We start from the raw sequence: 15,195 nt of genomic DNA, 5'->3' as shown, positions 1-15,195 counted from the left end.
TTCCGAAGTTGCTAAAGGAAATAAATCAGTGTCCACTGCTCTTTCTTCCTTGCCCGTGAGGTACACAACCTGTTCCTTCCTCTTTGATCTTCGCCTCCACTTCAAGTTTCATTTCAAACTCTTGTCTCTTCATCTGGAAGACCTTGGTTTCCACACTCTGAGAGAAGCATCCCTGGCTGTTTAGCTAGGAAGGGAGGAAATAAAATACAAAAACATAACAATCGACAAATCAGTGGTCGGCTAATCTGGTGGGATTTTTTTTTTTTTTTGAGGCAACATAACCTAGGCATTTTCTATGATAAGAACACAATAAATATTCTCTAGGGAGTGATTGTTATGACATCTCATAACAGTATCTGGTTTATAAGTCACAGGTGCATTCCTTAGTGTCTGGTGTGCCCTATCTCTCTCTCTCTCTTTTTTTTTTTTTCTGAGATAGAAATGCCTTAAAAATTGGGGGTAGTCTTGGTATAGCAGGCAGCCAACTCTTCACTGAAGTCTGGCTTCCCTGCCAGAGTTCACAGCTGTAGCTGGGAAGCAGCTTGCCCATCTGGGAACTGTGTTTCCTACCACCCTGGCATCTAGGCAGGACCACGTGACAAGCTCTTGTTTGTAGAAGCGACAAGCCCTTTTTCATAAAAAGAAAAACTGATACCCTTCCCAGCCAAAACTGATACCCTTCCTTTATGCCATTGGATACCCAAGGCAGCTTTGGATATGAGGTTCTAGAGATGGTTTAACGTCCACCATTATGGGTGCTTGGTGCATCAAGAACACCCACAATGGGCAATGACAAGAAATAATTCCTATTGTGCTAAGTAACTGATTTTAAAACAAACAAACAAACAAACAAACAAACAAACCTACTATAGCTAGCATAGAATTCTCTTATGGATTGGTCTCTTTCTGAGTTAGTTCTCTGTTGCATGTAACTTGCTGGTCATCAAAAGTGTCTTGGTGGTTAGTCCCTGGAAGGAAGAGTTTCTCACATACCTCCCCACTGAACTTCTCGCAGATAGCTTGAGACTCTCCACCAAAGCAGGTAGAAGGGTTGCTGTACTTTCTGCAGATGCTTATGGTCACATGTCCTGGGACAGGCTTCCCATAAGTGTATCTGTCAAAGAACGTTGCCAAATGAATCAAATCAGACCCTGGACATACTCATTTTCTACTGGTCTACAGCCCCCCTTTAGCCATAATAGAGTTCTACGCTCTGTACTTTTCTCTAATTTCTGCAGGGCTCATGCCATGTTGAGGGCAGGTAAATTAAGTAATGACACTTCTCTTTTAGAAATTTCCAAAGTTACCTGCTGAAATTTACTATAGTCTTCTTTTACTGCATCTTTTTTCTTAATCTTTCAGTGTCAGTGTGATTATTTAAGTAATTTATTTATTTTTACAGCCGCATGGGCGGCATATGGAAATTCCCGGACTAGAGGTTGAATTGGAGCTCATGCTGCAGGCCTATGCCACAGCCACAGCAACGCCAGATCCCCAGATCCGAGCCACATCTGCTGTGCCACAGCTCGTGGCAACTCTGGATCCTTAATCCACTCAGCAAGGCCAGAGCTTGAACCTGCATTCTCATGGGGACTATGTCAGGTTCTTAACCTGCTGAGCCACAATGGGAACTCCCAGTTTCATCTTTTAAAGAATATTTTGCTTACTGACAAAGCTACCCCAGCTCTTAAAGAGAGGAAAAACAATACCAACAAAACAAAACAAAGAGAAGAAACAAGTGCTCTCAATTCTACCTTGGAGTATAAACTACTGATGTGATGGCGTCTCTCCTTCCATCTTCCTCTCCCTATGTGTAGCTGTGTGTGTAGAATTTTGTTTACTTTTTACAAAACTGGGATTGTGCCATAAATATGTCATTGATCATTCCTGTGTTTTTAAGAATATCACTGTCTTTCCCTATTAAAATATCCTCTATATCTCTATTTTCAAGAGTATTGGTTTACTAGCTACTTGGGATCAAGAGCTTGGTGGCCTTACTCTGAGACAGTGCTCGGGTCACGACCAGCAGAACAGTTGGTGCGTGACACATGTGGTCTTTAGGCAGAACTAGTTTCTTCACTCTGCCTGTTCTTTCTGTTACTGCTACTGCTGGGCCACTGGAGATGGGAGCATAAAATCCTAGAACCATGAATTGTCAAGGTTGGAAAGGACCAATCTGAGAGACCATGCCCACTTTCCTCCATGAAATGGCAGGGCAGAGAACTACGTGCCATGCCTTAGGAAGATGGATGAGTTAGAGAAGATTTCTGTAATATGCCTATCTCTACAAATTCTGAATCTCAGCTACTTTTCCACTGTCTGCAAGGTTGGATAAATGATCTGTTGATGACTGGATTTTCTCTATAACCCGGTGAAGGAAAGTCACTGCCCTCCAACACTATCTCATTTGTGTGTGTATGTGTGTGTGCACACGTGTCCACACGTGCAGTTTTATTGCTTTCAAAATCAATCCGAGTAACATAGCCTCTCTAGGAAGAATTGCCTGCTCCATAATCATTATGTTGGTCAGGACATGAAAGAAAATAAGAAGGAAAACAGAAAAGCAACAGGAGAGGAAAGTTCTAGAGATGGGGATGTTCCCAGGTATGTGAGGTATTTGGGCTGCACTGCTCTTAACCAAGGCAAAATATCCTAAGTGGTGAGGCTCCTTCAAATAATCCCCTCCCCACTAAAGATTTTTTTAAAAGTATGAACTCACAGGCCACACACCGACACATTCACTGCTTTTTCCAAGATGGTGATTATCTGTGGTGTCCTCACTTGTACTTCAAACTTAGGAAGCACTGTTGATTGGAGATAAAGAAAGCTGGTGATAGGGTTCCAACTTTGGGGGAACTGGTATTTCCAGGTTCTCAGTAACAACTCCCTATTAATATTTTAGGGCTCTGAAACAGTAGCCCTCCTTTCCAATATATCCACTTTTGCTCAAAAGGAGATCCTGCTTGAAAGATGGATCAGTGTAACCTTAATGAATGATGAAAGACGCCATTAGAATACGAATGTCTTGCATTTTTTTTTTTTGGAGATTAATAATTGCTACAAAAAAAGCTATGTGAAGTCCTTTTCACAAATCACTGATGGTCTGCATGAATTTAGATATAATTGGTTCCACTCCAAGCCCAGTTTTACCCATAGGAAACAGAAAGGTTCCAAATACCCTCAAATTCTAGGCCCTGGAAGTTTAAATAGGAAAAACATTCTATGATTTTTCATAATCCATACCGAATTCCTCCACGGTGAAGGGATGCTCTGCCGTTTCACCTGATTCCTGCTGTACCACCACCTTGTAGGAGCCCTGAAAGGGCTCTGAGGAGAGGGGGAAGCTCAGTTGCTTGAGGCCATTCTCTACTTGGAGGTGCTGCCATTGCATGATGCGATTTCCTTTGGGGTCCTAGAGACAGAGTAATTGTAATTTACAAAATACCCTTGAATATTAGAGACAATAAAGGGAATGGATGGGGACTCCTGTGTTATCTGCGAAGATGAGGTGAGGGGTGGGGAAGGGAGAGGATTTAGAACCATCTCGTGTTATATGAATTTGAAGGCTTCTCCCTTAATAATGAATTTTTGAAATAGTGTGAGAGTGACTCACATAAGAACACTTCCCCTAAGTGTATTACTTTATGTCTGATGATTCAATGGTTCATGTTGCTTACCTCCACATACACTAGCGGAATCTGAAAGACAAAAGAGAAAGGAGTTTTGTTTTCTGATTGAGAAGCAAGCCAGCTTTATGAAGAATAACTTTATCTCTAGTAAGACACAGATGGATTCCTGATAAAGTTTGGCAGAACTTTTAATTAATCTATTACAAGCAATTGATAAATAATGTTAAGTATTTACTGCATTGTCAGCTGCAAATGCATACGTGCCATTCTTTAGGAATGGGATTTATTAATATGATATGCTTACAGCATCCCAGTGAAGAACATTCCTGTGGCCATGCTATTTCACAGATTGAGAAATAAACACTTAAGGAACTATTTAACCAGGTTCACTTCCAAATATTAAGGTGGGTCACAGAAGTCTTAGGTAGTTCTAAGAATAGGGAGGAATGGGAATGGCTCTTCTACTATCAACACTTATTCATTTTTATAACTAATATTTATTAAGTGCTTGCCATGTGCTATGTATCATTGTAGGTGCTATGAATACAGCAAAGCACAGAAGAACAATATATCTGTTGTCATGGAGCTTACATCCTAATAGGGATGGATACATGAGATACATACACATATGAGATACATGTTTTTGATATATATCAATATGTATTTGAGATATGTTTGACATATATTTTTGAGACACATGTATTTATATATTTGATATATATATATTTGAGATGTATATTAGGTAGTGGTAAATGTTAAGAAATGAAAATTAAGCAGAGTTGGAGTTCCCTTGTGGTACAGTGGGTTAAAGATCCGGTGTCATCCCTGAAGGGGCTCAGTTCCCTGTGGTGGCACAGGTTTGATACCTGGACGAGGAACTTCCACATACTGCAGGTGCAGCCAAAAAAAAAAAAAAAAAAAAAAAAAAAAAAGAAGTAGAGTTAAGGTGGTGGAGTAATGGATGGGGTATTTGATTTTAGGTAGAAGAGTGTAAGTAGGAACCAGGAGACCAATTTCAAGGCTATTGCAGCAGTTTTGTTTAGAGGTGATATTGGGCAGGGCAAGATTGTAGTAATTGAGGTAGTAAAACATAATCTGGATATATTTTAAGCTAACATGATTTTCTGATGAAAGGGTATGTATGTGAGAGAAAGAGACAAAACAAGGATTATGCCTTAATCTTCTGCTTTAGGAGCTGCAGGAAAAAATGTCCTCTTTCCCTCCCCCACCTAGCAAAGATGGGTTTAATCAGGATCAGGCCAGAATTGCAACTCGGTGTCTGCAGTCTTGATGCAAGCCCCACCCTGCTGCCCCCAGGGCATGGGAAGCAGACCACTTTTAAGAGGGGGGAAAAGGAAGATGGGAGGGCTATAGTAAACAGAGGCCCTGGCTTTTCATTGAAATTTTCCTCTTTTTAAGATAAGAAAATGTGGAGGAGGAATAGAATTTGGGGAGCAAAATTAGGACTTTGGTTTCATTAGTCCTGCATTAATCTTGAAAGGTGTTAATCAGGTGTCAGTCTTGAAGAACAAACACTGATTACACTCTTCTCTTATAGGAGAGGTGCTGGTAGTATGTTTACAAAACTGTTAAATCTTTGAGAAGTTATTTGAACAGTGTGTGTGTGTGTGCGTGCTTTTTAGGGCTACACCTGTGGCATACGGAGGTTCCCAGGCTAGGGGTGAATCAGAGCTACAGCTGCCAGCCTATGCCACAGCCACAGGAACGCGGGATTTGAGCCACCTCTGTAACCTACAGCACAGCTCATGGCTATGCCAGATCCTTAACCCACTGAGCAAGGCCAGGGATCAAATCTGCATCCTCATGGATCCTAGTTGGATTCGTTTCCGCTGAGCCACAACAGGAACTCCCTGAACAGGTTTTTTTTTTTTTTTTTTTGATAGTTTATTTATTTTTTAGTATATCTTTCTAATTTGCCCAATTAAGAATTTTCGGAAGAGGAAGTTTAATTGTGTGACAGCCGATTGAGTACCAGTACCAAGAAAGAATGAACTACTCTCTTGTTCCAGGATACTGTTTTAAAGGAGGGTCTTGCACTTTGGTGATGGCTGAAAATACTGTTATCAGTATCAGATTCTTCCTCTCCCTGGTCCTCCTCCAACAGCAAAAACCTGCTCCCAGCCTGTTTATATAGATAAATAATAATTCAAAATAGATATTAAGAGACTTACTGAAGTTCCTGTGGTGGCGCAGTGGTTAACGAATCCGACTAGGAACCATGAGGTTGTGGGTTCGATCCCTGGCCTTGCTCAGTGGGTTAAGGATCCGGCGTTGCTGTGGCTCTGGTGTAGGCTGGCGGCTATAGCTCCGATTAGACCCCTAGCCTGGGACTCTCCACATGCCGCGAGTGTGGCTTTAGAAAAGGTACCCCCCTCCCCCCCCCCAAAAAAAAAAAAAATATATATATATATATATATACTTACCAATTTATTCAGGGGGTGAAAGTTTTCATCCAACAAGACAACACGAAACATCACTGAAACAGAAATGTTTTCTATGAGTCTCAGAAACCTTAAGCCAGGCCTACAAGCTATTAAGGAACCAGCAATCCTTTGGGGGCTATGAGGGGGAGGAAAATCTTTCTTTCTTTCTTTTTTTTTTTTTTTTTTCGTCTTTTTGCCATTTCTTGGGCCGCTCCTGAAGCATATGGAGGTTCCCAGGCTAGGGGTGGAATCAGAGCTACAGCTGCTGGCCTACGACACAGCCACAGCAATGCCACATCCGAGCCACGTCTGTGACCTACACCACAGCTCACGGCAACACGGATTCTTAACCCACTGAGCAAGGCCAGGGGTCCAAACCAAAACCTCATGATTCCTAATCGGATTCGTTTCCCCTGCGCCATGATGGGAACTCCCAAGATTTTTCTTTTTTGATGCTGTCGGGATTATAGGCCTCTTGGTACCTGTCTGCTCCGGTTTGTAGATGGGTTTGTCTGTCTGGACAAAGGCCAGACTCTCTTCATTTTTCACCAACACTGTGGTCCGCTTCTTGAATTCTTGGGTTGCTCCTTTCACCTGGACAGTGAGGAACATGACTTCCTCATGGGATGAAGATCTTGGGACCTGAAACGTAGGAGAGATCCTGAGAACCCCGTTTCCGAAGTTTCCTCTCCATCCCCTGTCCTGCTTCTCTCTGGGGGTCTTGTCCTTTTTCCTTAATTTCACTCTCTCTTTCTCACCAGCGAAAGTTGGCAGGGACAGGAATTTATGGACAGAAGGACTTCTATTATTTATGATATTAAGATGGAACACATGATGAAGGAAAATGCATCAGAAAGAGAGATCACAGGAGTTCCTGTCGTGGCGCAGTGGAAACGAATTGGACTAGGAACCATGAGATTGCGGGTTCGTCCCCTGGCCTTGCTCCGTGGGTTAAGGATCTGGCATTGACATGAGCTGTGGTGTAGGTCACAGACGCGGCTTGAATCTGGCGTTGCTGTGGCTGTGGTGTAGGTCGGCAGCTGTAGTTCTGATTGGACTCCTAGCCTGTGAACCTCCATATGCCGTGGGTGTGGCCCTGAAAAAAAGCCCCCTCCCCCCAAAAAAGAGAAGTCATAAGTGACACCTCCTTACAGATTAGCCAGTGCAGCTTTTTTTTTTTTTTTTTTTTTTTTTTAATTTTTTTCTTTCTAGGGCCACACCCACGGCATATGAAAGTTTCCAGGCTAGGGGTCGAATCCAAGCTGTAGATGTTGGCCTACACCACAGCTGTGGCAAGAACGGATCCAAGCCACATCTGTGACCTACGCACAGCTTATGGCAGCACCAGATCCTTAACCCACTGAGCAAGACCAGAGATCAAACCTGCATCCTCATGGATACGAGTTGGGTTCTTAATCCGCTGAGCCACAATAGGAACTCCGCCAATGTAATTTTGATTCAGTTATACACTGAACTTTACCAAACTGACGGTATGTGCTGAAATAACACAGCAGACACATCTTTCAAGGCTATGGGAAAGAAAATTGCCCTGTTTTGCTGGCTGCAGACTGTAAGCAATTTACGTATGGGCAACTCTGAAAAGATACTGGATAGTCACTCCTGGGGATTTCTACAGTTTCATTCTTAGAAAGAGAATGGGATAATGTGTTCCCATCAGTCTATCACTGGGGCTTATGTTGAATATCGGCCTAGTTTGCTTTATTAGTATTTCTTTCATTTTAATTTGGAGAAGTCATGCTTTCCCTTTGTCTAGTGCATACTGATTTCTTTTTTTTTCTTCTGGCTAATAGGAATTTTTTCTGATAATTAAGTTGATTTTTAATATCTCTATAAATATTTGTCTACCATGGTTGGAAATTCATGAATGGCTTTTTTTTTAAATTTATTTTTGCTTTTTTTTGGTTTGTTTTTTAGGGCTGCATCCACGGCATATGGAGGTTCCCAGACTAGGGTCTAAGGGGAGCTACAGCTGCCAGCCTACACCACAGTCACAGCAACGTGGGATCCGAGCTGCGTCTGCAACCTACACAACAACTCATGGCCAGATCCTTAACCCAGTGATCAAGGCCAGGGACTGAACCTGAAATTTCATGGTTCATAGTCGGATGTGTTTCTGCTGTGCCATGATGGGAACTCCAGGAATGGCTTCTTAATTCCTACACTGTGTCACTCCATTTAGATTCCCTCCTGAAGTCCTTGCCAGCCTCTCAAAGCCTTGGCTGAATCCTAGATCCCTATATTCCTAACCGGTAAGACCTAGTATGTTAGATCAAACATCCATACTTACTGTGAAGGAGACACAGTTGAATAAGTCCTTCTCCGCCAGTATGTTGGTGAAGAGGCTCCTGTTCTCTCTGAGGGACTCCAAGGAGGCGCTTACAGTGACTGTCTCATTCAGATGGCTCAGAAGGAGGCAGCCCTTCTCCGGGGTCCCAGTGTGGAGCAGGGAGGGGACCAGCACCAGGTATTGCCTGGGAATGGGCGAGCCCAGTTAGAGAAGAGTAGAGGAGGCAAGGCACTCTTTTTTTTTTTTTTTTTTTTCTGGTCTTTTTGCCATTTCTTGGGCCGCTTCTGCGGCACATGGAGGTTCCCAGGCTAGGGGTCGAATCGGAGCTGTAGCCGCTGGCCTACACCACAGCCACAGCAACACAGGATCCAAGCCACATATGCAAACTATACCACAGCTCACAGCAACACCGGATCCTTTAACCCACTGAGCAAGGGCAGGGATCGAACCCACAACCTCATGATTCCTAGTCGGATTTGTTAACCACTGAGCCACCACAGGAACTCTGGCAAGTCACTCTTAATAGCTGCACTATTTCCCACCGAAGCTCTTGTTACTATCCTTAGTTCTATGCCAAGAGAAGACATATTGATTAGCATGAAATTGATCTCTGCCGTTGAATGGCAGGCCTGAGAATTAGCCTCTTTTCTATTGTCAGTGCCATGGCAGTGAACATTTAATTGAAGTGAGCCTCGGAGAGACTAACATTTGCAAGTATTCCCCCCCAACCCCCCCGAAGGAACCCAGATAAGTGAGCATCTGAATTCAAATAAAAATATGCTAATTATATTTATTCATGCCATACATCAGTTTCCCATTAGGGCAGCTGGAAAAAACAAATGAGTTCTCCTGTGGGACACTACAAAAGCCAATTACTTTACAGAACTTTTCACTCAACAAGCCTGTGAAAAGGGTGTGGCAAATATTTGCTTTCCACTTTAAAGATATGGAATCTGCAGCTTTAAGGGAATCCTTGGTTTAAAGTCTCAGTGGGTTGAGCAACTCATGAAATCCTAGTGTGTTGCCTAACCCTGGATATTTGCATATTAAATATTTGCCTTTCAACACATGCTTTAGACAAAAAATGGTGGGCTCAAGAATGGTCTTCTGGAGATTGAATCTGGGGTCCTGGTAACTCATGAGCAGAAGAGAAACTTTCCCAATATCCTCATACATATTTATGGACCCTGCAGTTTCAAAACATTTTTGCTCACAGAATTCCTAAAATAATTTTTAGACTCTATCCACTCCTTACATATTTTCAAGTAAACATCTCCTTTTTTAAATACGAATTTAAACAAAAACAAAATGTATTCTTTTTGATGATATTTTAAGTTAAAACTTACATTACTCTTTTATAAATCTGTGAATCTTAAATGTCATAGTGATAAGATACACAGCATGGTTTATGTAAAAAATACTCCAAAATGTTCTTTTTTGTAATGATTCGAAATTTAGCCTCTTTTCCCCCTTTTCCTCCTTGGATTTGAATTTTCATGCCTCTTGCTACACACATTTATACCAAGATTTTTATGTTTCAAAATATTTTATGGATCACTCTTCTTTATTTACATATATATGTATATATGCACCCACACCTACACACAAATATGTACTATCGTATATGAGTAGATAAATTTAGTTTTGACTCTATTTTTAAATTTAATGTAAAGTTGTAAATGTTAAACATTTTCTTCTGGATTGAATTATTTTCAAAAGTCTTACTAGTGAACAGCTGAGCAAAACCAAATAAATATATTACAAATTATGATGCAGATATATAAAATCAAAATACTTTTGAAGCACATAATATTAATGAAAATGATGAGCTGTTTCTATGTATCCATGGATGGTTAGGTTATTCTTATTGCAAGAATTAAACAAGGTCTAACATGAACTCTGTTGCTATTTTTGGTTTGTGTAGCTATATGTGCCATGAAAAACTGTTCACATAAAAGTAAATCAGTGACAGATGAAACAATTATATCATTTTTACCAGTCCTTGTAACTCCTTCTGAAAAAATCACCCAGTGTTTTATGATCAAAAATTGCTTCTAATCATCTATTGGCTGGTGTTCCCCTTAGATTCTCCTTCAATTTTGTTGAAGCAAAGAATCATTACCACATTTTCTGCAAAAAGATCTTCTCCCCTGTCATAAGAGGCCTTTGCTTTCTCCACACCAACATCAATATTTCAAATTGCTCCTTTCTTTGGTGCCCTAGAGATTTTTATCCTCCAGGACAATGCTCTATGATAACGTCTGACTGGGGGAGAGGTCTGTCTTTCTCTTTCAAAGTGGAAGATGGGCAGTTAGAAAGAGGGCATAAGAAAGAGTAAATAGCATGATCTCGAGCAGATCAGGATGGATATGAGGCTCTGAAAAGGGATTCCTTTACAAGAGACAATTTCCAATGCCCTTTCGAATGTCTTCATACATTCCCAGAAAATTCGGAGATCCAGAGATTCGGAGATCCAGAGAGTTGGAGAAAAATGGTTACAAATAAGAGAAGATTGAATAAACTAGATTTATAAAATCTCACTGTGGGAAGAGACCTTAGAAATGAGAAGGTCACAGTTTCATAGGAAAGACAAATGAATAATTTAAAGAGACTCTGAAATAAAGGAAAGGAACTTTATGTGACACTCACGGTTTTCCAGAGACCGAGGCATCTGTAGGCAGGAAGAGCAGAAGAAGGAGAGTAAGACTTGGATGGAGGAGTTTGTTCCTCTCCATGCTGCAGGGAGAAGGCAACCGGAGGAGACCAGACTGTATTGTACCTTATTCCCTGCAATTGATCTGGTCCCAAACATTCCTCAGAGCAACTAGGCTTTATGCTGCCCTCTGTGTAAACAGGAAGTTCCACCCACACAAGGTGTCTAAACAAAATAGAGGTCTCTGAACATTCTCTGGAAGGGTCACTGCTCTCAGGGACCTAATTACAGTCAAGGTTAATTCCTAGCGGGCTAAATAGGATTCCTGGAGGGATAAAATCCACATTCCCATTAGTGCTCACTTTCTCTGGATTTTACCGTAAAGCAGCTAATCGGCTTGTCAACCCCTTCTCTCTCTTACTCCCTCCTTCTACTTCCCCATCATGCCTTTTATGGCTTCCCTCACATCTCTTGCATGAATCGTTTGTGGGGAAGGCTATAATTTAAGCAACACTGGACAGGCTCAAAATAGATGGCAAGTCTGTCATGGCAAGTCTGTCTGCCTGCAAGTCCTCCATCAGATACGTCTACCTCAAATGTTGAACTGATTTCAGAATTTCGTAGCCCTCTACGGAAATGATATTGGATTAAAAGAAAAGCTTTTTGACCTTGGGGGTATTACTGGATTGCAGATGAAGAGCCCGGCTCTGGAAGAATGATAACAGAAATATTTTCCTGTATTAAGAAAATGAAAAGATGAAAGGAGAACTAGCAGGACCTTAAAAAACAAGCTTTGACATACTTGCATAACGAAGATCTCAGTTGCCTTTGCCGTCTACTCCATAACTGGATTTTGTTACTGCCTTGTAAATATGCAACTCCCTTCCAATCTTTAATCATACTAACAATTTTATCCATGCATCCATCCATACATATATTCATCCATTCATCTATTCATTCATCATGCAACTATATGATTGTTTTATAAGTACTTATTGAGCCTAGTTACTCTAGATACCATGCAAAATCATGGAGATGGGATGATGAAATATGTAGAAACAGATTGCACATTTTTCTGGGTGTGAAAGCAGACAAATAAGCAATACAAATACAGTAGCCAAACGTTATTGTTGGAAAAGTTCAGGATGCTCCAGGAGCACATGAGAGGGGCACGCAATTAAAACTTGGGCCTTGGAAAGAAAATCTAAGGAAAGGTAATATATAAATTAAGTTCTAGAGTGTGAGTAGTGGTTAGCCAGAGGAAAAAAGGAGATGCGAAGTACATTCTAAACACATAAGGAATGACATAATCAAAGGCACAGGTAGCAAAAAACAATCATGACACATGCAGTAAAATGAAATGTTTGGTATGGCAAAAAATACCTGTACACTTAAAAAGTGGTGAGGCAAGCTTACTTCAAATAAAAAAGAACTTGTTGGCCTCACTATAGGGTATTTTGGGAGTAATCAATGAAGTGAATTCCCCAGATTTGTTTCTTGGAAAGGTCACTCTTACTGAAATTTGGAAGACTGATTAGAAGGAGGTGTGCAGCAGGCACAATTAAAATGGTGAGAAATGATGGTATTTTGAGATAGGGTGTTCTTAGTGAGATTAAAAAAATGTTGACAGATTTTTTAAATTAATTAATTAATTAATTTATTTTTTTTTGTCTTTTGTCTTTTTAGGGCCACACCCGAGGCACATGGAGGTTCCCAGGCTAGGGGTTGAATCAGAGCTGTAGCTGCCGGCCTATGCCGCAGCCACAGCAACTTGGGATCTGAGCTGCATCTGTGACCTACACCACAGCTCAGAGCAACGCCGGATACTTAACCCACTGAGCAAGGCCAAGGATTGAACCCATGTCCTTGTGGATACTAGTCGGATTCACTAACCACTGAGCCACAATGGGAACTCCAAGGAGAATGTGCTTTTTAATTTTCATGGCTGGTTACTGAGTGACTTGTGTTGCCTTTATCTGATTAGGTAAAACAGAGGAAACAGGGTGAAACAGAAGGAGGACAGAGGGCTGAGGATTGGGAAGATAAAGAGTCTAGTTTTATTTTATTTTATTTTTTTGTCTTTTGTCTTTTTAGGGCCACATCTGAGGCATATGGAAGTTCCCAGGCTAGGGGTCTAATCAGAGGAGCTACAGCTGCTGGTCTACACCAGAGCCACAGCAATGCCAGATCCAAGCCGCATCTGCCAATCCAAGCTCATGGCAATGCTGGATCCTTAACCCACTGAGCAAGGCCAGGGATCAAACCTGCAACCTCATGGTTCCTAGTCGGATTCATTTCCGCTGCACCATGACGGGAACTCCAAAAACTCTAGTTTTAGAAAGTGTTTGTGGGATATTCAAGTAGTAGTATTCATACAGAGTTTAATATTTACATGTAGAGCTTAGAGCAGTGTGGTCTAAGGGAAATATGAGGTGAGCCTCCTATGTAACTTTACATTTTCCATTAGCTATATTAAAAAACAAAAAGAAAAAGAGTAAATTATTTTAATAATATAATTTTCTTACTTCAGTATTGCCAACATATTATCATTCAACATTTAATAACTATAAAAATTGTTAATGAGATACTTTACTTTTTTTATTACTAAGTTTTCGAAATACGGTGTGGATTTTATACTTAACAACAAATGTAAATTTAGATCAGCCACCTTTCAAAGGCTCAGTAGCCTATATGGTGGCTGGTTACCATATTAGACATATCAGTCTTAAAGTAATGTTTTTCTTTTCTCCTCCCTCCCTCCTTTCCTTCTTTCCTTCCTCCCTTCCTTTCTCTCTTTCTCTCTCTCTCTCTCTTTCTTTTTTTTTGGGGGGGGATCTTTCTAGGGCTGCGCATGCAGCATACAGAGGTTCCCAGGCTAGGGGCTGAATCAGCTGTATTCTCCAGCCTACACCACAGCCACAGCAATGCCAGATCCGAGCCACATCTGTGACCTACACTACAGCTCAGGGCAACACCAGATCCTTAACCCACTGAGTGAGGCCAAGGATTGAACCCGAATCCTCATGGATACTAGTCAGATTTCTTAACGCTGAGCCATGAAGGGAGTGCCAAAGCAATGTTTTTCAAATGGGGGGTCACCATCTATGGTGAGTAACAATATCATGATCTGTGAGCCATGATCAAGATTGAAAAAAATGTAATAGGTTATAATAAAACAGAAAATAGTATAGCAAACAGAATAAGTGAAATTATTGATCTTGGAAACATCTGTTTCACATACACGCAGCAGAAACTTTTGGTTGTGACCTATTACCCCCTTCTCCAACTCTGTCTTTAATAAAAGAGCACCAAAGTGTTCACTGGGCACACACTGCTTCCCTGAATACTTTTACTTTCTTCTCCTTTGAGGAATGGTACATGGCTAAGTTCTGGCAGTTGGAGTGCGGGTGGAAGTGATGTATGCAACTCTCAGTTCATGACTTAAAAAGGAAGGGTTAGGTTCAGGGCCTCCCTTTTCTTCCTTACCACTGGCTGGAATGTGGACCTGATGACTGTGGTCACAGTGTCAGTTGTAGGTAGATGAAAGCCATGTGAAAAGGGAGGAAGAATGACAAGCAAGGCACAGACCGGGTCCCTGAATTATCCAAAAGACATTTTGGCTTGGACTTTCATGTAAGAAAAAAAAAACTTTCTCCTATTTGAAAGCCTTCCCATTGTGAGATATCCTTGTTTGAGCAGTAAAACTTGTATCCTAATATAATTTCTTTCCTTACTACTATCAGTGGTCAGGACCCCTGAGTCTTAGTTCTGACTCATTACATGGTCCTGGATGACTCATTTATCTGCTCTGAGCCTCAGAGCCTCCTCACCAGTAAATATGGGATTAGTAATATCTGTGCCATAAGTTCCAAGGGGGTATTTTTACACAAGATGCTCTACGCCAGGGTTTTAAAAACTATAAAACTTACCATACCGGTCAAAATTAATATGTGGATTTTGAATCTTAATGACTGAGGAAGAGGTCTGGGTTCATCTCTCTGCCCTGGGTTTTGATATAGGACAGCATCCATCAAAAGGAAGTTAGGTTACCTGCATAACAAGCTCTTGATGGAAATGATTGCACACACCTTTGACAAGCTGTATACAATTTTGATATTTTTAGTAAATAATTACTGCTAGAAAGCAGAGGTAAGGGGGTAA

At 41.1% G+C, this 15,195-nt stretch overlaps 1 protein-coding gene across 3 annotated transcripts in view; it reads right to left on the bottom strand.

Annotated features, from left to right (window-relative positions):
- The window catches only part of A2M (alpha-2-macroglobulin), a 77,150-nt gene that overhangs the window by 34,491 nt on the left and 27,464 nt on the right, over nucleotides 1-15,195 (bottom strand). For 2 of the 3 annotated variants that reach the window (XR_014803864.1, XM_013988396.3), the window contains exons 1-9: nucleotides 11,031-11,187; nucleotides 8,382-8,565; nucleotides 6,556-6,715; nucleotides 6,074-6,126; nucleotides 3,678-3,698; nucleotides 3,244-3,412; nucleotides 2,720-2,804; nucleotides 994-1,114; nucleotides 70-184 (exon numbers count right to left, since the gene is read on the bottom strand). Coding sequence is in view for 2 of the 3 variants with exons in the window: in XM_013988396.3 (XP_013843850.3) it covers nucleotides 70-184; nucleotides 994-1,114; nucleotides 2,720-2,804; nucleotides 3,244-3,412; nucleotides 3,678-3,698; nucleotides 6,074-6,126; nucleotides 6,556-6,715; nucleotides 8,382-8,565; nucleotides 11,031-11,116 (994 nt within the window). In the remaining variant the exon portion in view is untranslated. Of the gene's footprint in view, nucleotides 1-69; nucleotides 185-993; nucleotides 1,115-2,719; nucleotides 2,805-3,243; nucleotides 3,413-3,677; nucleotides 3,699-6,073; nucleotides 6,127-6,555; nucleotides 6,716-8,381; nucleotides 8,566-11,030; nucleotides 11,188-15,195 lie in introns of those variants that run through there. The other variant, XM_021092376.2, reaches the window with a different exon arrangement.

Source organism: Sus scrofa, chromosome 5 (genome assembly GCF_054392235.1).
Source record: "Sus scrofa isolate SSC_HxYL_T2T_F1_AM1 chromosome 5, Sscrofa_HxYL_maternal_Yorkshire_Landrace_v2.0, whole genome shotgun sequence".
In the NCBI taxonomy this organism is placed as follows: Eukaryota; Metazoa; Chordata; class Mammalia; order Artiodactyla; family Suidae; genus Sus; species Sus scrofa.
This window is presented reverse-complemented; position numbering and strand designations above follow the sequence as displayed.